At 39.8% G+C, this 21892-nt stretch overlaps 2 protein-coding genes across 31 annotated transcripts in view; one reads left to right on the top strand and one right to left on the bottom strand.

Annotated features, from left to right (window-relative positions):
- Positions 1-11963, bottom strand: part of RAD54B (RAD54 homolog B) — a 120041-nt gene extending 108078 nt beyond the window's left edge. For 2 of the 4 annotated variants that reach the window (XM_072603507.1, XM_072603511.1), the window contains exon 1: positions 5141-5271. In XM_072603507.1, coding sequence (XP_072459608.1) covers positions 5141-5175 — 35 coding nt within the window. In that variant the 5' untranslated portion in view covers positions 5176-5271. Of the gene's footprint in view, positions 1-5140; positions 5272-11803 lie in introns of those variants that run through there. The other 2 variants (XM_072603509.1, XM_072603510.1) reach the window with 2 other exon arrangements.
- The window catches only part of LOC140500715 (E3 ubiquitin-protein ligase NRDP1-like), a 49240-nt gene continuing 37078 nt past the window's right edge, over positions 9731-21892 (top strand). For 6 of the 27 annotated variants that reach the window (XM_072603534.1, XM_072603538.1, XM_072603527.1 and 3 more), the window contains exon 1: positions 12094-12732. The gene's annotated coding sequence lies outside the window, so the exon portion shown is untranslated. Of the gene's footprint in view, positions 9911-11977; positions 12733-20851; positions 20975-21892 lie in introns of those variants that run through there. The other 21 variants (XM_072603542.1, XM_072603531.1, XM_072603535.1 and 18 more) reach the window with 14 other exon arrangements.

Below are 21892 nucleotides of genomic sequence, written 5' to 3'. Positions count from 1 at the left end.
CCACAATTAGGAATAAAGGTACAACAATTCCCTCCTATCATTTTACACACTCATCCTTTTTCAGCTAATATTATACAAAGGCCATCCTATTTTCCCAGGCAATTCGACTAGTTGCATCCAATTGCCCTGCTATTCCCCTTACTGCAATCCCACAAAGGGATCCTGGGTCTGGACCACTGAGAAAGCTAACCTTATCTTGTACTGCCCTATCTGCAGTGGGGAAGGTCCACCCATTGAATTGGGTAGTGATCCAGACCTGATTCCATGTATGGCATGTTCCCCTATTAAAGCTTAAGTGGGTTTCTGGGCATACATACTTAGCACAATAGGTCAGCCTCCTTTGATTTTCCACATATCCAAATTCAATTATTTGGCAGGCATCAAATCAGACAGTTTGAGGAGTTTCCTTCTTTAGGACCTCAATTTGGAGATTAATTGGATAACCCCTATCCCCTTTCCACCATTCTACTGGTGTCCACATCTCTGCTATTGACTCACAGTTCTTGTTAACCCATCCTAGCCCCATTGCTGTGATCAAATCTAAAATTATGGGTGTCTATCTCCCCTCCTTTCTCAGCCTTCCTCTTATCTTCTCAGGAAAAATACAACTTATAAATAATAATTCCAGCAATATTAGCAGTACTATCACTAATACCACTTCTGTCATACGAAAGGAGTACACTTCTTGGGGTCCCTACAGACCCAAAAATCAACAATTATCACCCAAATCACAAATAATGCCCCAATCTCAAAGATTACTCATCCAAATTCATCAATCAATTCTTTTTCAAGGTTAATTTCAATGGTGACATTTGTGGCTCTACCCTCCACTGGTTGGGTAGTGGAGCAGTAGGTGTGGTTGGTGGCTCTCCCTTGAATCCTTTGACTCAAGTATAATGTGTCCACCCTTTTTCAGCTATCCCAACCACGGTTTTAGTAGTCAGACTGATATTCTATAATATTTCTATAAAATTTAGGCAATTATGTTCCAAGTTTTCGCCACCATCTGTTTTTCCTTTTGACAAGAAGGAGGCTGAGTTTAAGCAAGATTCAGTGGTCAGAATTAAATCGTCCTTTTCCATCAATATAGCCTCATATTTCAAGATCCTAGAATCTGTGAGCCATCTTTCCAGCCTGCTGATTGAGAATAGTTCTTATATGATGCAGAGTGTTTACTATCAAGGCCCATCTGTCATAAAGACCCCAGACTCAATTCTAAAGTTGGAGTTTCATGCAGTTTATTTGAGAGGCTAAGGGCTATTCCTTCGGTTCTCCAGAAAAGCAAGTACACCTCCTCAGGAAGGGAGAATGTACTGAATACAGAAGTAAAAGCAAGCTTTACAGGGTTAGTAGCTGCAACTCCTCCCTTCTAGATGAGGATTAGTCCTGGTCCTTCTGGGTCACAGTCTTCTTTATACGTCCATTTCATGTAACTCCTTAGTATGTCCCCCCTTCCTAATCATGCAATGCACAGTCACTTAATGAGGTCCTAATCATATGCGAGGCGGGTAAGATAATATGCATAAGGTTCATTGAGCATGTACAGTAGCTAGTAGTTACTGACCGGAGTTTAACCCTGGCTGGTTTGAGCCAGTTTGGCTAGGGCCCCTGAGTTTATGGTTTCTGGGCCCCCTTTCATTCATTGTTGATTGATCAGGACCTTTATCTTGTCTTAGCAATTTTTCATCTATCGTCAGGCTGAAGGGCCATCTGATTTGGACTGTGTGAAAACTTAACCTATAGAATTATATATACTTATTACTTACACCTTTAAAACTTGACTTTCTACACCTGTACATACTCCAGCCATCCTCAGGATACTGGATCCAACATTTTGGATAAAAACGCTACTGGTCTTCATTGGCCTCCCCAATTCTGAGTCAAAACTCCTAGAGCAACACTCTGATCTACAGTAACAAATAAATGGAAAGGCTTTTCTAGAGAGGGCAGGGCCAACACTGAAGCTTTAATCAAATCTTGTTTCAATTCCTCAAATAACCTGTTCTCTTCAGTAGTCCATTTTATTGTGTCTGGTTCCTCAGTGAGTAGCTTTAAATATAAGCTTTTAGTTATCTGTGCATAAGAATCAATCCATAGCCTACAACACCAATCAAACTCAGAAACTTTCTTAATTCCCTCAGTTCTAGGTAGAGATATTCTTTCTATTCCTTCTGGATTGATTTTTCTTTGTCCCTCACTGATTAGGTGCCCCAGATATTTCACCTGTCTTTTTGCAAAATGCAGTTTAGTTTTAGATACCCTCGATCCTTATTCTGCTAAAAAGTTCAGCAACTCAAATGGCCTCTGCCACTCCTTTCCTCTTTTTTCCTGATATTAGCAAATCATCCACATATTGTATTAATGTTGTCCCTTAGAGGTGCAGGATGTTATCTAACACCTGTTCCAATACCTGACCGAATAAATTTGGGGATCCTATGAATCCCTCAGGAAGTATAGTCCATCTATACTGTAGTTTCCTACCTGTGGAGGGATTTTCCCATTCAAATGAAAACAAGTACCTACTTTCTTTAGTTAGTGGGCAGGCCCAGAGGGCCTCCTTCAGATCTACTACACTGAACCACTTGTGTTCACAGGGAATTCTACTTAACAGGGTATAAGGGTTCAGAACTACAGGATGTCTGATCATCACAATTTTGTTTAGGGCTCTCAGATACTGAGCCATTTTGTACATTCCAACCATCTTTCTGACAAGAACAGGGTTGTTAAAAGCAGGACATGCAAGGTTCTCCGAGTCCATCTTTTACCAAATTTTCCAAAACTGGCTGGAGTCATCTCTTTCCTTCCATTGGGATGGAATATTGTCTCACTCGTAATGCTTCTTCATTCTTTAGTGTGATCTTCACAGGCTCAATCTGCAATCTCCATCTGTTTCCTTCCTTAGCCCACACTATTGGGTCAATAGTCCTCTCATCTTCTTTTAGTATTGACATCCCAATTATTATTTGCTCATTCTTATCTGTTTTCAAGACTAATTGTATAATTATATATCTCCCTAACAGGTTGGTTCCCACCTCAAGGATATAGAGAAGACTCTCTGTGACCTGCCTCTGTCCTAACATTAAACTGACTGGTTCAAATATGGGTACTGAAAATACCCCTCTCTTAACCCCAGAAACAGTTAGATTCTGATCTGAGAATTTGATATCTGTTGGTTTGAAATTCAATGAGGACCAAGCGGCCCCCATATCTAACAAGAACACCACATCCTCTTCTCTGGGTCCCACCTTGATGTTTGTCAGGGGTTCCAAGTGGAACCTAATATAAGAAAACCCCTGACTCCCCTGATCTTCCTCAAAATTCATCAGGGGAATAATCCTTTCTTCCTTCTCCAGAATGGGACATTCTTTCTTAAAATGTCACTGTTTCCCACAATGGAAAGATCCAGTCTGCTGGACAGGGTGAAAAGTCCCTCTATGGCCCCTTCCTCCTCCATAACTCCTTTGTTTCTCAGCCCCCCAGTTTCCACCTTTACAATTATATCCTCCTTGTTCATGCTTTTTCTTCATTATCTCATTCACAGTAGTTACCATAATTCTAGCTTTCTGTTTTTGCTTTTCTTTCTCTCTTTTCACAAACACTTTCTGTGCTTCCAACAATAGTTCCTCCAATGGCTTCTCACTCTAGCCCTTTATCTTTTGTACTGTCTTTCTTATATCAGGTCATGCCTTAGCCACAAAATGCACTTTCAATAATCCTTTTGCCATTGAGGGGTCAGGGTCCATTCCCAAGTATTTCCTCATCTGATCTCTCAGCCTCTTCAAAAAGGCTGAGGGTTTTTCTTCTTTGGTTTGCTTTATCTCAAAGGCTTTAAAGAAGTTTTATGATGTAGGGGCAGCTTCCTTTATGCCCTTAATTATCATGTCCCTCAGATCTCTCATCATTACTTTATCAGCCACTCTACTGTTATCCCAATTTGGGTCTATATTGGGAAATTTCTGCTCTACAGCCATACTCCCAGTCCTAGAGGGTGTTGCTTCTCCCATTCTTGAATGGCTGCTCTTCTAATAATACTTCTTTCTTCCCCTTAAAATAATATGTTCATTATACACATCATTTCCAGCCAAGTGTAAAAATTAAGTCCTAAGAACTGGTCTAATTGTTCAACTAACCCTATTGGGTACTCAATTAGAGATTTCATTCCCTTTTTAAAATTTTGGACCTCAGTACCTGTGAGAGGTGCATTTACAAGTCCAATCTCACCTCACCCCATTGGCACTTCTTTTAATAGGTACATTGGTTCCCTCACTTCCTCTCTCCCTTCGGATTTCAGGGAATGGGAGATTCTGTACATCCTTTTTGCATTGCTCTAGTTCTTTCCTCAATCTAGCATATCAAAAAACATCCAGCTTTGGTGGGAACACACCGGACTTTTTTCCTGGCTCTTCTTGTTCCTTACACCCTGGACTTTTACATAGGTCACTTAAATCTATCCTGGCAATTCTCCCAAAGGAGGAGTCTGACAGGAGCAATTAAGCGGGAGAAAGGGACTTCAAGGAATTCCAAGGGTCCCTTTCCCTCATGTATGTTTTAGCACTACCCTGGTTCTCTAATTGGAGCGGGAACAATTGGTTGTCAAACTCCCTCTCCAAAGTAACCTGACTCTTCTTTGGAGAAGGATTATTTATCATTTATTTATCATTAACAAAAACATTCAGAGCCTGACACAGCCATTCTTCAACAGCCCCATATTTGGGCCAACATATGGCCAGTGATATAATACTCTGCTTTGGCCACTCAAACTAACAATACCTGATCATTTTGTTTTTATCTCTATCTTTGGCCTCTGACATATTCTTCCAATATTTTAGCTTTCTCTCCAAAGGATTATCTGGAGGAATGCTAATGCTCACAGAAGAATTCACTTCCTTTCTATGAGGGGAATCCTCCCCTTTTGGTGCCTTACTTCCTTTATTCCCCATTCTACCCTCCCTCTGAGACTTCAGACTGACCATTGAACTCCCCCGTTTCACCCCTTTTGGTGTTTCCCTTGTAGGACAGAACAACAGATCTAGGCTTCACACTCACTTTGTACCAATAGTCTTGGTCACACACACTCAGTCTCAGACTTATAGAATGATCCCAACCATCAAGGTAATATTTAATAGTCCAATTTTCTTACCTTGATTTGTGCACAGTTACCTGGTTGCCAGGCATGTGCCAATGATTTATCTCAGTGTTCTGGCTTCAGTTTCCCAAACAGTCTCAGGATCTTGGGCAGTCTCGAGAGCGGACCATTTGCCCATACTCTGGGCCACTGAAATCAATGAGATAATACCTCCCATTCTCCATACTGGCTCCTCCCCTCCTTGATTCCTGGATCCCAGATGAGCTCCCCAAATTGTGAGAAACATGCTTGCAAAGGAATAGGACCTTAACTAATGAAGGCAAGAAAGTGTTTTATTACATTCTTGCAAGAGCTGGTTTCCTATACATATGCACACCAAGTGCTGGGCACAGTCAGCTTTTATCCCTATTTCCAACTATGAGATCCTTTCCAAAGTCCTCCAATAGCTATGAGGTGTACACACATCATTCGTGTTTCCCTTGTCCCTCTCTCATCATGAATCACATGTATATTAAAATACACTGCTCCCACCTTGGGAGAGGATAAGGTTAATATGTATGAGCTTATTAACCACGGGTAAATGCCTTTGCCTTCTGACCTAATAATGGATCTTTGTTGCCAAACTGCACTTCTGATCTACACCAGCTAGTTTCTTGCTTATGTCCTGCTATGTTGTCTCACTCTTTCTTTCGGTGTTAGGTTCTTCTTTTATTTCTGTGAAAATATAACTATCTCTTCATTTCTCATATTCATAATCTCCTCAAACCTTATCGCATGTCAAATTTGATTCCATCAATTTCCTCAGGCTCATCCTCCCACTTCCCTCAGTTGATACTAGTCTCAAACTCCCTAGGCCCATTTTGGCTCCAACATCAGTTCCTCTTCAGCATCCAGCCTTCTTATCTTTTACAATTACTTTCCCTAGATATTTTCTGGCTATATTCCTGCCATGTTTCTGCTTCTCACTCCCCTCTCATCCCTCTCTTATTGCCTTTATTCTGGGAGTAGTAGCAAAAAAAAATCAACACTATCATTCTCTACGTACCATCTCCTTGATTTTCTAGACCACAATCCACCTCCTGGAACACTGTTTCCAAATATGTGTGGTCTTCTCTAATTTGAATCTAAATTTCTTGAGGGCCAGGAACTATCTTGTTTTTTGCACTTAGATTCTCAGGGTTAAGCACATACTAAGTGCTTAATAAATGCTTTTTCATTCGCTCATCCTGTATCCCAGATTCACTCCTACTCAGATCCCTCTACCTAGTAAATCACTTTTCTCTTCACCCATAGCACCCCCTTCTCCTAACATTCTTCCCTTCCAAATACTTTTTCACCTATATCCTCCTACCCCCAAAACCATTATGTCCTGGACTTCAAGGTGAATTGGGATCCAAGATGAAAATGGAACATAGAGTGAAAAATTCCAAAATAATACGCAGCAGGGAGTTCTAGAATAATGTGGGTATCAATATGAAGGGGTGGTGAGTACAAACCCAGTAGTTCATAGGCTCAAAAGATCATAGACATGGAGCTCAAAAGGACCTTTGAGACTATCAGTGAGACTACCTCTCATTTTCCAGTGAGGAAACTGAGAATCAAAGAGATTAAGTGATTTGCCCATGGTCATACTACTAGTTAGTATATGAGACAGGATTTGAACCTGGGTTTTTCTGAATCCAGAAGACAGCAAAAGGAAATTCAGAGACATAGGTAAACAGGACAATTTTAGAACTATAGTATTAAATTTATTATATACTTAAAAAAACCAGGCAATATATAACAGAGATTCAAGATTTCACATACTCTTATTCTTCTGTGTATGTGTAAATAATCATGCTTGCTGACATCTATCAAGTTTATAATAATTTTAAAGTTTTGTAAAAAGTTTCTTAGATTCAGTAGTAGAGCCAGCCAGCCTTTCAAGTAGCAATACACTTCAATTTGCATAACTGAATCTTGGAGAGTTTAAAAAAAATCCACTGTTAAGTTTAGGAAGGTGCCCAGATGATAGCTAAGAATGAGAATATGGTATTTATAGGTCTACCCAAATTATGAGATTAGCATATTAGGCATACAAAGCAAAAGGCTTGTGCTTCCAAATTTTGGGGGAAAACAATGTTTGGTTTTTTTTTAACGTTCACCATGATCCCTTCTTAGCTCATGCACAATGATAAATGTGTCACAAAGACAAAATGGGAAAGCAAATCTGTGGCATTACCAAGCAGCTCTCAGGTTGAGTGCTATAAATGGTTGGGGAAGAAGGAAAAAGCTAATTCTGAGAGTATTCTCAAGAGCCAAGCAAGAATAATAGTAGGTCAGAGGGAGAAGGTTATCATTACATATTTGGACCATGACTCCCTATGAATGGCCATTTTTCTCATAAGGAAAGAATAAAAGGTTTAGAAGACTCAAGGTAGAGAATAAAGAAAGGCCTAGTTTAAGTAGGTAAATATATCTATTCACAGTTGGGGACCACTTCCAGGGAAGTGAATTTAGTGAGATTCTATATATGCCCAAAAGAGAAGTAATACTAGAGTATTGCCACTGTCACTAGTAGCCTGCCATGAGCAGGATTAAGTGTATCTGAAATATGATATTAGGGTAGGGAACCTGTCATATTTCCTAAGGTCCTCTCTCAGCATTTCTCATGGGAGATTTTATGGTTCATATACTTGACCTTATCCAACAGAGCTAAAGTTTATCCCTTCTTCTGTTCTCTGTCAGCTAGAGCTCAACCAAATCAATTAAAAGAATCTTCCTGGGTATGGGAGGAAAAAATATGTCATCAACATACAACATTGAACTATTTTGGAAAACATCAGAGTTGAGAATCTGTGTATCAAAGTATGTAGAACAAAGTACTCCCCAAAGAAAGCCCTGGGAGGTCAGAAGCTAATAGGAAGGACCCCAGAATCTCTAGTCCAGGGCTGTAGTATTTAAGACTCTCCAGGACAAGTCCCTAATATTCTCATGATCCAGAACTCTGAACCTCAAAGACCTTAAGGTACCTAACCAAAGAAAATCAGTCAGCGAAAGAACCTAGGTAAAACTAAGCAGGACAGACCACACTACCCAAAAGTTCAGTAAGGGGCAGAGTCTGGTTCTGGCACAAAGCCACATTTCAGGAACTAAAGCTTGAAAGATGAGCAAACAAATATTGGAGAGGATGTGGAAAAATTGGGACACTTCACTGTTGGTGAAATAGTGAAACGATCCAACCACTTTGTTAAGCAATCTGGAACTTTGCCCAAACTATCTGTCTGTCTGTCTGTCTGTCTGTCTGTCTCTCTCTCTCTCTCTCTATCTATTTATCTATCTATATGTATATATATATATATATCATTTGATCTATCTATATCTATCTATCTATCTATCTATCTATCTATCTATATATATATCATTTGACCCAGCAATACCACTACTTGGTCTATTTCCAAAGATGATTAGGCAGAAAGGAAAAAAACCTCTGCTCTAAAATGTTTATAGAGGCTCTTTCTGTGGTGGCAAAGAAAGCGATATCCATGATTGGGGAATGACTGAATAAGTTGTGGTAGATGATTATGATGGAATATTACTGTGCTGCAAAAAATGATTAGTGCAAAGATTTTTTAGAATAACATGGAAAGACTTGCATGAAATAATGAAGTGTGAAAAGAGCAGAATCAAGAGAACAACGTATACAGTAAGAGTAATACTGTCTTAAGAACAACTTTGAGTAAATAAGTTATTTTGTCTACTATAAATAACCAAATTCACTATAAAAGACATGAAGAAAGATGCTATCTGCATGCAGAGAAAGAACTGATAAACACAAGTATAGAATAGTTTTACATATACATATAAACACCTATTTGTGTCTAATAGTAGCCATCTCTAGGGAGAGGGAGTGGGGAGGGAAGAAAAAAAGGAAAAAAAAAGACATTTACATAATAATGTTGTTGTATATTTAAAAGGAATGGCAAATTGTACATAACAGTTTGCAGTTTCATGTGCAATCATCTTTTTTATTGTACTATGTTGTAGAAATGCTTCTTTTACTCCATAAATTAAAAATAAAATAATTTTTTTAAAAGATGAGCAAGCAGAAGACACACCACTAAAAAGAATTATTATAGATGCAAAGGAGACAAAAATCAACCTAGAAGCAGAGAACAATTACTTCACAACTAAAAGCAAGGACTCAAAGAAAAAAAACTCCACATATATTACATGTAGTATAACTATCAAGAAGAGATGAAGAGATGAAAAAAAATGCAATAAAAGCTCTGAAAGAAATGAAATGGGAATAATAAACTTAGAAGACAAAGTGGCAATCCTTATCCAAGTAAGATAATCCCTGAAATGAGAACAGACCAAGGAGAAACCTGTAGAGGGCCGAGCTCTGGACTGTGGCCCCCTGGTGAGCCCGGAGACCCCGGGGGTGAGAACCCGCCTTCGGGTGCTGGGAACACCCCTTCCGGAGCTGAGCTCTGCCTCCAGGGTGGAACATGGGAGGAGCTACGGCAGGCTATATAAGGGGGAACACGGGAAGGTAGGGAGAACTGGGGTAAGCAATAAAGTGCAGTAAGCAGCTCCTCTGGTGAACTGTTTGGTCATTCCCCTCCCCCACAGGAGGGGGCCGGAACCGTTGGAAGACCAGGTAAAGCAGTTGGAGAGGTAAGCTCCAGGCCACAGCTCAGGGCTGGCCCTGAGCAGAAACCAATGACTTCTTCAGACAATAACAAATATTGGGACAAAACTCAAAAGAATGAAAAAATACAGTAAAACATAAGTCATCTGATATCAAAAGCAAATGACTTGGAAAACAAATCAAAGAGACAGGTAATGTAAAAATCAGACTTCTTGAAAACCATGATTTTTTAAAAAGTTTAAACAGTATAGTGCAAGAAATCATAAATGAAAATTATCCAGATCTATTAGAAACAGAAGGCAAAATTAAAATAGAAAAAATCCACCAACTGTCTCCTAAAAGAAACCCCAAAAAGAAACAAGCACTAGGAATGCCCAACCAAAATCCAGAGTTTCCATATCAGTGAAAAAATATTTCAAGCATGAAGGAGTGGCAAAGCCTTGGTAACAAATACTAGTTAGGATCACACAAGACCTGACAGCTTTTACAATGAGCCGGAAGAAGGTTTAGAACATAACATTAAAAAAAAATTGATTTACTACTAAGCGTAAATTACCTGTAAAAGCTACATATAATCCAAGGGGGTAAATGAACTTTTTAGTGGAATATAGGACTTTCAAGTATTTCTAATAAAAAGACCAGAAACTCAGTAAGAACTGTGAAATTAAAATGAATCAAAAGAAACCTAGAAAAGTAAATTGATTTTGAAACACTGGAAGGGACTCTCTGATGAAGGTCTAAACGTTCAGTAGGGGTGAACCTTAATGTTTTTAAAGGATATTGAGGGAATTAGACAAGAAAGCAGTAGTCCTGGGTTTACACACTTTTTCTATTCTGAGGGTTTTAAGAGAGGAAAGAGAAGGGAATATAAAATGAATACACTAACACAGAAAAAAAAAAAGGATAGGGGGTAGAATTTATTATTTCTCCTAAATGGAGTATGTGAGAAGTTCACTGGCAAGGAGGAAGGGGGTGGGGAGGAGATAGCAGATGAATCTCACTCTTACTTGAACCAGAAAAGGAGGATTGGATATACACATATAAATACACACACATGAACACATACACAAACTTTCTCTTTCTGCATTTGGTACAAAAATACATCAAACTTAATAAGAAAACAGGCAGAAAAGGGAGAAGAGGGGTTAACAAAGAGGATAGCATCAAGGAAAAGAGGTGCAAGTAAAACAAACTTCTTGATCTGGAAGCAGGGGTTAAAAAAAGGAAGGAAGAAAAAATAAGAACTAGAAATCAAGAGGGTGTCTATAAATTGGGGAATAGCTGAATAATATGAATGCAATATTGTTGTGGATAAGAAATAAGTAAAGAGAAAATTTTAAAGACTACTGGGAAACAGTAACTGATAAAACAAAGTAAGCCTCCCCAAAAAAACAATTTATACAATGACTGTGACATTGCAAAGAAAAATTACTATCAAGAGTTTAAGATTGATGAGCAAAGCTGTAACTCACTACATATCCAGATGACTTGTAATGAAGCATATTATCTACATGTTACAGTGATTTCACTGGGTCACTCCCCTGCTCGAAAAGTCATGTGACTCTCGAGTGCCCCGGGACCAAAGCCAAGCGGTGCGGCGCCGCATGGAAGGCTTTTCCCAAGCTTTCCACGCTTATCACACGTTGTTCCTCTCCACACCAGCCAGACTGTATCCCTCTTCCTCTCTTCTCTCCAAGCCTTTGCCGACACAGGCCGCCCCTGGACTGCACTGTTCACTTCCTCAATTCAGCCTCTTAGAATCCCTGGTGTCCCTTCACGGTTCAACTCGATCCCAAACCTCTAAATCAATCTTTTCCTGGTTCCCCACAGTTCCCTCGCAAAAATACCCTGTATTTTTATACCTCGTTCGGTATAAATTTTATACATACTCTTTTGTATACATAGTGCCATTCCCAACAAATTTTTAGCTCCCTGGGGGGTATTGTAGCGTATTGTTTTTATCGCCCGAGCAGCTAGCACAGGACCTGGTATTGAGTAACTCGTGTATTTGTGGAAAGATCAAAATTAATATTACTTCCGATGTTTTCTGTACTGCCCACTCCCACCCCAGCACTACTATATACCTTTTTTTCCCTCTATCGCTCCATCGGGGCCTCCGGAGCCTTCCCACCCCCTCTCGGCATCGAGGACCCACCTGTGAGAAGAGGAAAGCACTGGTCAGCCAGGGACAGGAGCCCGGATAACTTCCTCTCAGCCCGGCGGATGCTCAAGCGTCCCGCCGACGAGCCCGCACGCTCAGTGCTCAGCCAATCACCGGCCAAGTTCTCATTACGCATGCGTAGTACCGTCTCCCGCTGGAAAGGCCGGCCCGCCTAGTACGCATGCGTTTTGGGTAGCCCCCGGACGACGTTACGATTTCGTTTTCTGCCGCTTTATTGTGGCGCGTTTACTGCGCTTATGTGAGTCTGTTGAAAGCTGGGAGCAGGGAAGAGTAGAGTTTTCTTTCAATTTTTGCACTTTTTATGAAACCTTTTCTCATTTTAAACTCTAGGCCCACTTGAACTCTAGGAGCTTACCAAGAGGGTTTTTTAAAAATATCTTGATAATTGTATTTCAGCATAATTTGTTTTTTTTTATATTTTGATCATTGTATTTTCAAAATAATTGAGTTTTTTTGTAATGCTAAGCATTTTATGCATCTTCAAGCATTATCCTGACAGGAGTGCTTAGCACCTCGGCCTAGACTGTCTCCCGGCCAGGCTTGGTTGGCTACGATGCATCCTCCGCAATAGGAGAATGGGGGGGAGGGGAAGAGGGTGGTGACTGAGGAGGTAATGACCTGAGGGGTTGGGGGGCGGGGAGGACTGTCGGAGAGGCCGTCAAGGACTGTCGTGAAAGGTTGGGCGGGGCGAGCGGATGTGGCCGCTTTGCGACAGTTGCCTGAAACCCCCTCGGCTCGTGCCTGTCGGCTTCTCGGCGAATCCGCCGGTGCCGCGGCTGCCTCTTGCTTCTCGAGGGGGAGAGTTGGGGCGCAGGTGTGGGAAAGAAGCAGGTAAGTGACCGGGAGAGTGACGGCGAGCCAGCTTTCGGTTGGGGTTCCCCTCAGGGTGAGGGGGAGGACAGCCGGCCTGGGGCGGCGGGGTGGGGCACCTACTGTGTGCCAAGCTAGTGTTCCTGCCCTCGGGGAGTTTACAGTCCGATAGGGGGCGGGGTCGAAGGCCTCCGTGGCCAGATTGCCCTCGATGTTTACTATTGCGCCTTGGCCCTAGTGGGTATTTTTAAGTAAGGCACAGTCAAGTTCATTTCGCTAACCTCTCCCTCCTCCTCCCCGTCTTAAGACCTCTTTCCACCTCGAGCAGCTTGCCAGAAAGCGCCGTTTGTATTCCAAAACGTCGTGCTGTGCTTTTCTTTCTCCTCTCCTTCCCCCTTCCCCCCAAAATCCAGTCTTCGTGGGATGGGCTTAGTTGTGCCTTATCCCTAGGTCTAACTTCTGACTTGTTTGGTTTTTTTTTTGTGGGCTCACCTATTCGGTTTACAACTAGTCTTTCCTTCCAGTATGTATATAGTATCTCTGTAACTTACTCACTCCCCTCTCCCCACCCCCCATTCTTCGCCCGGTTTTCACACATAGGTTTCTCCATTCGTTCTCCTCATGATACTTCAACTGCATATGGATTCGTACTAGAACAGAACAGAGGGTTTTGGATCATCAAATTCAAAGCTATTCTGTTCTGTGCTAAAAATCACAATGTAGCTTCTGTTTTCGCTCTATAAAGTGGAACCTAAGATTGTCATTTCATTTTAGTTCAGTATTACCAGACACCTTGTGAAAGTGAATCAAGTTTTTACTCTACTCTGACTAGGCTTTTCTGTCTAAATCTGAATGGAAGGGAGGGTTCTGGCAGGAAGAACTTGGAACTGCATTACAGCTGTTGTTCCTAGTTGCCTGTCTGCTGTCTTTGTTACTATTTCTAAATAAGCTGGAGAGAGTTTATTGAGACCCACCATAATTATTTCCAGTAAGATTCCAATCCATATTGGTTCTACCTAACTTGAACTGACCATTTGTTGTTGTTGAGTCACGTTCAATTCTTTGTGAGCCCACGTGGGGTTTTTTTGGCAAAGATACTGGAGTGGTTTGCCCTTTCCTTCTCCAGTTTATTTAACTAATCTAGGAAATTGAGACAAACAGTTAAGTAGCATGCTCAGAGTCACACAATTTAGTGCCTCAGGCCAGATTTGAACTCTGGAAGGTAAGTTTTCCCTACTCCAGGCCCGACTCTCTCTCCAGTGCCTCACCTAGCTGCCTTACTCTTTTCAAAAGCCTTTAATACATTTTTCTTCCTTTTATTTGGGGCAGGGGGAACAAGAACTACGATGGGGACAGGGAGAGAATTTCATCAGAATGGGACACTATCCCTTCTGAAGAAACTCTTGCTGCTCCAAATGAGTACGGAAGAGAAAAGTGAAAGACAGTCTTGCCCTTGAGGAATTCACATTCTGTTAGGGGGAAAAAAACAACACATAAAAGGAAGCTGGAAATGGGTTTAGGGGGCAGTGAGAACTGGACATGATGGAGAAGTTCAAAGGAGTGCAGCCAGGGTGAGAAATAAACTACTCTGCAAATTATAGTTTTTGAACTTTACTTGGGGCAGTGAGTGGTTTGTGATTTGCCCAGAGCTACACAGAGTTTATATCAAAGATGGGACTGTGTCTCTTGGGACCCTAGAGTGCCTTTAGGAAAAAGTAGACTGGATTAAGATTAGACAAAGCATTTATTAAGAGATTACACTGTGCTAAACACAAACCTCTTAATAGCTCTTAAAACATTTTGTAGTCATACTTTAAACTCTCCAGTCTACTGTCATTCTATTTCCCTTCACAAATTCTAAATTCTAGACAAATTGGACTATTGGCTTTTCCCTCAATTTACAGGAAACCTCCTAAATTGTAGTTCTTTCCTTCTATTGATAATTTTTAGTTTATTCTGTACATGGTGTATTTGAACATAGTTGTTTGCCTGTCATCTTCCTTCTTTAGAATGTGAACTCCTTAAGATAGGACTGTCTTTTATCTTTCTTTGTATACCCAGTCTTAAGCACAGTGCCTGTCACAGAGTAGGCACTTAATAAAGGTTTCTTGATTGACCTGACTTTCCATGGAGCCTTCCCTCATAATCCAGAACGGCTCTTTCCAGATTTTTGTTTAAACCCTGAACTTCTAGATTTAGTTCAGATGCTATCTCTTCAATAAAACCCTCTCTGATCCCTGAAGCTCTCCCTCCATAGTGAGGTTCATGGAGCATTTCATCTGGGTTTCTCTTTCACCCCTATCACCTGCTAAGCTGTAATAAATCTATTTGTCAATTTGTCATATTCCCCCTATTAAATTGTATGATCTTTGAGGCCAGGGACTTGTAGAATTGAAAGAGCCTTGATGAGCCTTAATGTTAGAGCCAGAGGACTTGGGTTGGAATCCTAACTTGGGCACTTCCTCCCTTTGTGACTCAGAGCAAGAAAGTTATTTAATCTCTCTGGGCTTTTTTCTGCTGTTCTAAAACCTGTCTTTCCTTCATTGCTGAGTGAGGCTTTGTCTCTTCCATGAAAGCTCTTGCTACCACTCACCACTCCAAATCCCAGTGATCACCTGTCCTAAAATTATATAGCCTTTAAATTTGTTTATATTACTTATTTGGCTCTATGCTGTCAAATAATGTCATTCTTGTCTTTATGAATTTGTCCTGTCACCATAACCTCTAATTTGTAGTAATCTTTTCAAAAGAATTATGTCCAGTTAAATCCCCAGTGCCTACCACTTTTCATGCTTACAATTCCAACATTTGAGACTAGAAACAAAACTGTTTTAATCTGTGTTCTTATTTTCTTCTCTTAATTATTTCAAACCATTATTGGATTACCATCAGATTTTTTTTAAATACAGTCATTAACTTTAAAACATTTTTAAAATTTGATGTTCCTACTTTTAAATGCTTGAAATTTAAATTTGAAATTAAAAAAATATATAAATAAAAATTAAATTAAATTTAAAATTGAAATTTAAAAGCTTTAAATGTTTCATGTAACAAATGGAGCAACTGTTATATGGGAGAAAATTTGGTGTCAGAAGCCATGGGTTTAGATCTCTCCTAGTAGTATGACCATGGGCAAGAAACTTAATTTCTGTGAGGCTCAATTTCTTCATCTGTGAAGTGCATGTTTATACTACCTGTCTCAGGATTGTTGTGTGAAAAGTTTTTTAAACCTTAAAGTACCATAGAAATGTGAAGAGTTATGCCATCATCCAGTCCTGATATTAATGTCATAAAATACCATATGTTATTCATGTTGTCAAATGTAACTCCCCTACCCCTGGCCATTTTACAATTTTCACTTAAACTCACAGGTTAGGTGCCAGAAAGCAGCTGCTACCTTGGGTTACGTTAAGGGATACATACTTCTACCATGACAAACCCCCACTTGTGTACTTCCCATTAATGACTATCCAGTAGACACAAATCAATCCTTAGTAAGAGCATTTATAAAGATGGCACAGATAGAATAGTAGTTATTCAACAGTTCCCCTGTAAACCTGGGGTACACTCTACCCCAAGTGCTCACAGTGTCCATATCGGCTCAGACTTAGACTACAGGAGTAGAGAGGCACATATGTAGGGTATAGGTGTGGCAAAGGCCACTGGCAACTCCTGATACTACTACAGGACCTAAAAGCCTCCTTTCACTGAATCCCTCAGGAAGTTCCCTTTGGGTACTAGACAGGTCATTCAACTAGGTTCCTAGGATCTGTTCTCCCCTTGCTACCAGAGTTCACAATCCTTGAATTTCCTCCACATTTAGGTATTTATGTGTGTGTGTGTCCCTGTCTATTTGGAGCGTGTGTTGATATTCCCTACTGTGGTTCAGTCATTTTCCAGTCATGTTTTCTTGGCAAAGGTACTAGAATGGTTTGCCATTTCTTTATCCAGCTCACTTTCCAGATGAGGAAATTGAGGCAAACTGAGTTAAGTGATTTACCTAGGGTCACATAGATAGTAAGTGTCTGAGGATGTAAGAAGAAGAGTCTTCCTGACTCCAGACCCAGTATTCTATCCACTGTGCCACCTAACTGCCCTGGTGTTACCTGATAATATGCAATTTCTCTTATTGGTCTGGGAGTTCCCCTTCAAAGGAAAGCTACCCATGGGCTTTGTAGCCAGTACTGAGAGAAATACCCTCCTTCCCTGCTTCAGGGGTTTCTTCCAGTCTCTTCAAACTTCTTGTCCAGGAGCTAGCTATATAGAGCCTATAATGATACTATTTCAAGTCTTTTGAGTGAGTCAAGTGACTTTCTAGACAAATTGTAGCAATCCTGTTCTCTTCTTTTTGACAGATCCTGATCTTCTGCATTACAATTCCCTGAAGTCTAATTTTCCCCTGAGGTCTAGCATTAAATTTATTTAATTGACCCAGAGCTCTGACCAGTAACTCACTTCACATATATCACCTTGCATGCACAATAAATGAGTAAGACTTTTTATAAACCAAGGTTGTCTAAATATACAAAAGCATTAGTGAAAATGAGGAAAAATAAGACAAAGACAGGCAATAGTTCCAGATGTCTAAAGCCTAAAATAAAGATAGCCATAGAGTTGTTAACACCAACAAAGGCACACAAATAAAATACAAATGAACGAAGATGGTGGAGAGAAGTCAGGAAGTTGACTAAGCTCTCCCCAGTTTCCCTCAGAAACAACACTAAATCAAGCCTCTAAATGGGTTCTGGAGGTATAGAACCTAGAAAAAGGAGTGAAACAATTTTCCTGCTTGAGATAACTTAAAAGGACCTCAGAAAAGATCTGTACCATAGATGGTGTCTGGGGAAACCAGAGGGATAAATCAGCAAGCAAGTCCCTCAGTCCTAGATCAAGAAGGCCAAGTGGCACAGCAGGCCAGCTGTGAGGTGCAGAAGGTAAATTTCCAGCCCCAAAATCAGGCAAACAATAGGCGCAGCTAGGCTGGGAAACCCCAGCACAATAAACAAGCCTGCGCCTGAGGCCCCAGTGAACAAAGACAGTGACCAAGCCCCTGGCCTCTAGCATAAGAAACTTGTAACAGTACTCCCTGTGCCCCAGGAGAAGAGCTCAACTTTAAAAGCCACAAAATGGGCAAAAAAAAGAGCAAGAAGCAAAAGAAAACCTTGACCACAAAGAGCTACTATGGTGACAAGAAAGACCAAAACACATTCAGAAGAGGACAACAGCGTCATTATGCCTATATGTGAAACCTCATGGAGGAATATGAATTGGTCTCAAATCTAAAAAGCCTTAGAAGAGCTCAAAAAGGATTTTAAAAACCAAGTAAGAAAAGTGGAAGAAATATTGGGAAAAGAAATGAGAAACATGCAGGAGAGAGTCAGCAACTTGGAAAATGAACAACAAACTGACTGAAGAAAATAACTCCTTAAAAAGTAGAATTGGCCAAATGGAAAAGGAGGTACTAAAGCTAACTGAAGAAAATCATTCCTTAAGAATAAAATGGGAATGATTGACAATGGCTAGTTTGGAAAGGACAGAAGCATGAATTCCTTTTTACTTTACCCTTCATATTGTGGATTTTATTAACATAAGTTTCATTCAAGTTCTTCCCTACTGCAGACTTCTTATTACACGTTTATCTACTATTACTTCCTCTCCCTGGAATCGCCACTGGGCAGGGTGCCACCTCTGCCCCTCAACCATCTTTATGTTAATTCCTTTTCAGATTTCAAAATTATGTTACTACTCATTCATATAATTTACTCATGTTATTAAATAAGATTAAATAGGGCCAAAAATTTCCAGGAAGAAATTAGAGATTTGTCTAACAGAACCAAGTGGGCCAGATCTCTCTATAATAAGGTTTTAGTGTTTAAAAAGATTGTTGAACATATTTATTAACTGAAAAAAATACAATAAAATCTGGTGTTGCACAGTCTACATATAAATATGAATATACGTGACTTCCACATCTCCATTACCATAACATTTTGTGGTCCTCAGATTTCTCCCTAATGAATTCCTATTTGACAATAATTTGATTCAAGTAAAGGATCTGCTTGTAGCAAGAATAAGCTACTCAACTGAAAAATTAATAGTACTGATTTCCAGATTTCTGATTAAAACATATTTACCTGATTGTAGGTATAGAATATGCCCTTGAAGGCATTCTTTAGGTTTTAAAGACTGAATGCTACTTGTTTCATATACTGGGAAGGTGATAGCATTGAACATGGCAAACTAGAATGACAATAGCCTTCACCCCAGACCAACATCCCCATAAACAGAATCCTTCATAGGATACAGCAAATGGGAGTATTACACCAGGACTCATCTTGTGGGAAGCATCTTGCACCTAGGGGTCACCTCAGAAATAAAGTGGAAATAGGAGAGTGTTATTACCAATTGACACTTTTAAAAAATTATATCTATGTAGAAGCTTTTGTCTTCCAGGGCAGGGGCCTGGCTACCTGGTAAATTCTGTTTCCCTTGTCTTCTATCTTCTAACATGCATAGCAAAAGAGGATACAAATAAACATGTTTCCACCTGACTGCTTTCCATAGTCTCAAATCTTAGTATTTTTCTGAAAAATGAAACCTTACACATATAACTATGACCCAAGATGTGGACTCTATCCAGATTATATATTATTCTGGGTAGCCTTATGGTGTTAAGGATGTGTGGGTTTTATACTAAGCCTTCTACAACTACACTAATTCAGCAAGCTTTATTAAGTACCTACTGTGTGTATAAGGTATTGGGGATTCAAAGACAAAACCATTCCCTGTTCTTAAGGAGATCACATCCTACATATATAACATGTAAACTGTGTATGAACATATAAATGAAAATTTGAAGACAGAGTAAGCCATAGCAACTGACGTATCTGAAAAGACATTCCTTAAGAGAGAACACAAATTGAGTTTTAAAAGAAGCAAGGGATTCCAAGAATAAGTGGTGAAGGATCTAAGTAGACCTCAGGTAGCTTAGATTCTACCAGTTGTGAATGGATCAGATGAAACTGTGTACAGAGGTTGATGAAATAATTTTGGTGTCAGGGGCTGCATTTGTGGATTTAACTCTCATTCTAGGTGTTTGTTATTGTATACAAACAGTTCTCACTTTAAGTGGACTGGTCCACAGACCTCTGTTTAAAGTGATTTTTACATCATGCAAATTTATTTCTCCCAACCCACTTCATAGCCTATATAACAAAAGCATATACAAAATAATACTTTTTTGCAAATTGTAAAATGTACTAAAATATAAACATTCAATTCTGTACCATGATAATAAATAGAATTATGAAATGAAAGGTAAAATTAATGACAAAGTTTGCACACAGTTAACATAGGTATGCAGTGTTACCCATCTAATGCACCTAGCCTTTATCACTGGTGACTGACTGGGCAACTTCTTTTATGATGGTATCAAAAGATATTTAAACAGCAACTTTTTTTTCTCATCTGAGGATAGCAAGAAATGTTATTCTTTACTTCATCTTTGAACTTTTAAAAATCTTGAAGTATTTGGATCCATCTATTTGATACAAGAAAAAAAATTCATTCCAATGATGAAATGCTTTTGCCTTCTGTTTCCTAATTGAACCTTTCTTGGTTCAACTTGAGTTACAAAGATTCCCCTTCCTCTTCAGTGGTCAGAAGCTAACAGCTCCACCAGGTCTTCCTTCTACAGATTTCCAAAAGACTCAGTCAACCCCTTCATATCATTCTAATGCTCATTTACTCCAATTCTTGTGCTACTTTTACAATCATGTGTTCATGGGTATTACCACAAGACTAAGTTCACATACTGTCAGTGACAGTTTTTGTCCTGTGTATTTTTCTAATTATTTTTGTTTTCATTTCCAAGGCAAATGGCTTACACTTAAAAAATGATCTGTTCTCAAGAGCACATGTTTATAAAGATCACTATTAAAGACAAAAAGGCACAATATCACTCACTGCCTTCAGACACACAGAAATAGACTTAGAGATGTTCCTTAACTTCCCATCATTGGTGTGGGGGGTTTGGGGGAGGAGGGAAGAATGCAGCTTTCTTTCACGTTTCTCTACATAAAGTCAAATTTGTGTAATTTGAATTTAAGTAAAGTGAGAACTGTATTCTCTTCTTTCTGAGGGAAGAAGCCCTATCTTATCAGGAGTGCCAAGGAAGAGAAGCATGCATATAATGCCTACTGTCTGTCAGGTACTGTGTTCAGTGTTTTACAGATAATTCCTTTGGTCATCATAGCTCTGTGAGGTAGGTTCTTTTGTTATCTTCATTTAACAGAGGTTAAATGACTTCCAAGGTTATATTAAGTTTCTGAGGCTAGATTTGAACTCAGGTTTTCCTGACTCCAGGCTCAGCACTGTCGTTCCACCTTTTGATGATATACATAGTTAGAATTATTGATTCTTCTTCCAGGTATATTGAATCCTGTCTTTGATTATCTGTTCATGTTCATAAACAAGCATAAGGTCATACTAACATAAGAACTAACAAAATCCAAAATTCACAAACATGCTAGAGGGAGTATATCTCTGGAATCTATTCCCACCAAAAGCAAGTTCAGAGATAACCATCTAGTCATTACTGTCTCTTCTTGTTCATAATCGTCACTTTCTGTTGTTGTTACTTGTCCGTTCTAAAAGAAGACCATAGCATCAGAAGGTGATGCCATGACTTGCAAGTGAATTGGAATTGAGTGAGGGAGAGCTATGCAAAGATAGCAGCCTCACTTTCTTCTCTGAATTCATCTGGGTCTGGTGGTAAGGTATAGAACAGGATGATTAGAGATGGCCCCAGATGCAGTGGGAGACCTTGGCCTTTCCTAGTTCTCACTGTGGCTGAGGCAATGCCCACTCAGTGATTAAGGCTAGATAAGAAATGAGCCAAGGGAATGGCCCTTTTTACTTAATCAAAAAATACCAAATCAATTTGGAAAGGGAATACCCTCAAGGTTTCTGACCAAAACAGAAACAATTACTATTTACCCTCATAACAGGGACCAAACAATGACCACCAAGTGAGGCTTGGGCTGGGACTTATTTTGACCAATCCATGAGAGCCAGAGTGAATCAGGTTTAAGGCATGTTCTTTAAGAAAGAAATTTAGATGTATTTAATAAGAATGTATGTGTAGAACCTATATAAAACTGTATGCCGTCTCAGGGAGGGA

The sequence above is a fragment of the Notamacropus eugenii genome, chromosome 4, assembly GCF_028372415.1.
Source record: "Notamacropus eugenii isolate mMacEug1 chromosome 4, mMacEug1.pri_v2, whole genome shotgun sequence".
Classification (NCBI taxonomy): domain Eukaryota; kingdom Metazoa; phylum Chordata; class Mammalia; order Diprotodontia; family Macropodidae; genus Notamacropus; species Notamacropus eugenii.
The sequence above is the reverse complement of the archived record's forward strand: the minus strand, read 5'-3'. Positions and strand labels throughout refer to the sequence as shown.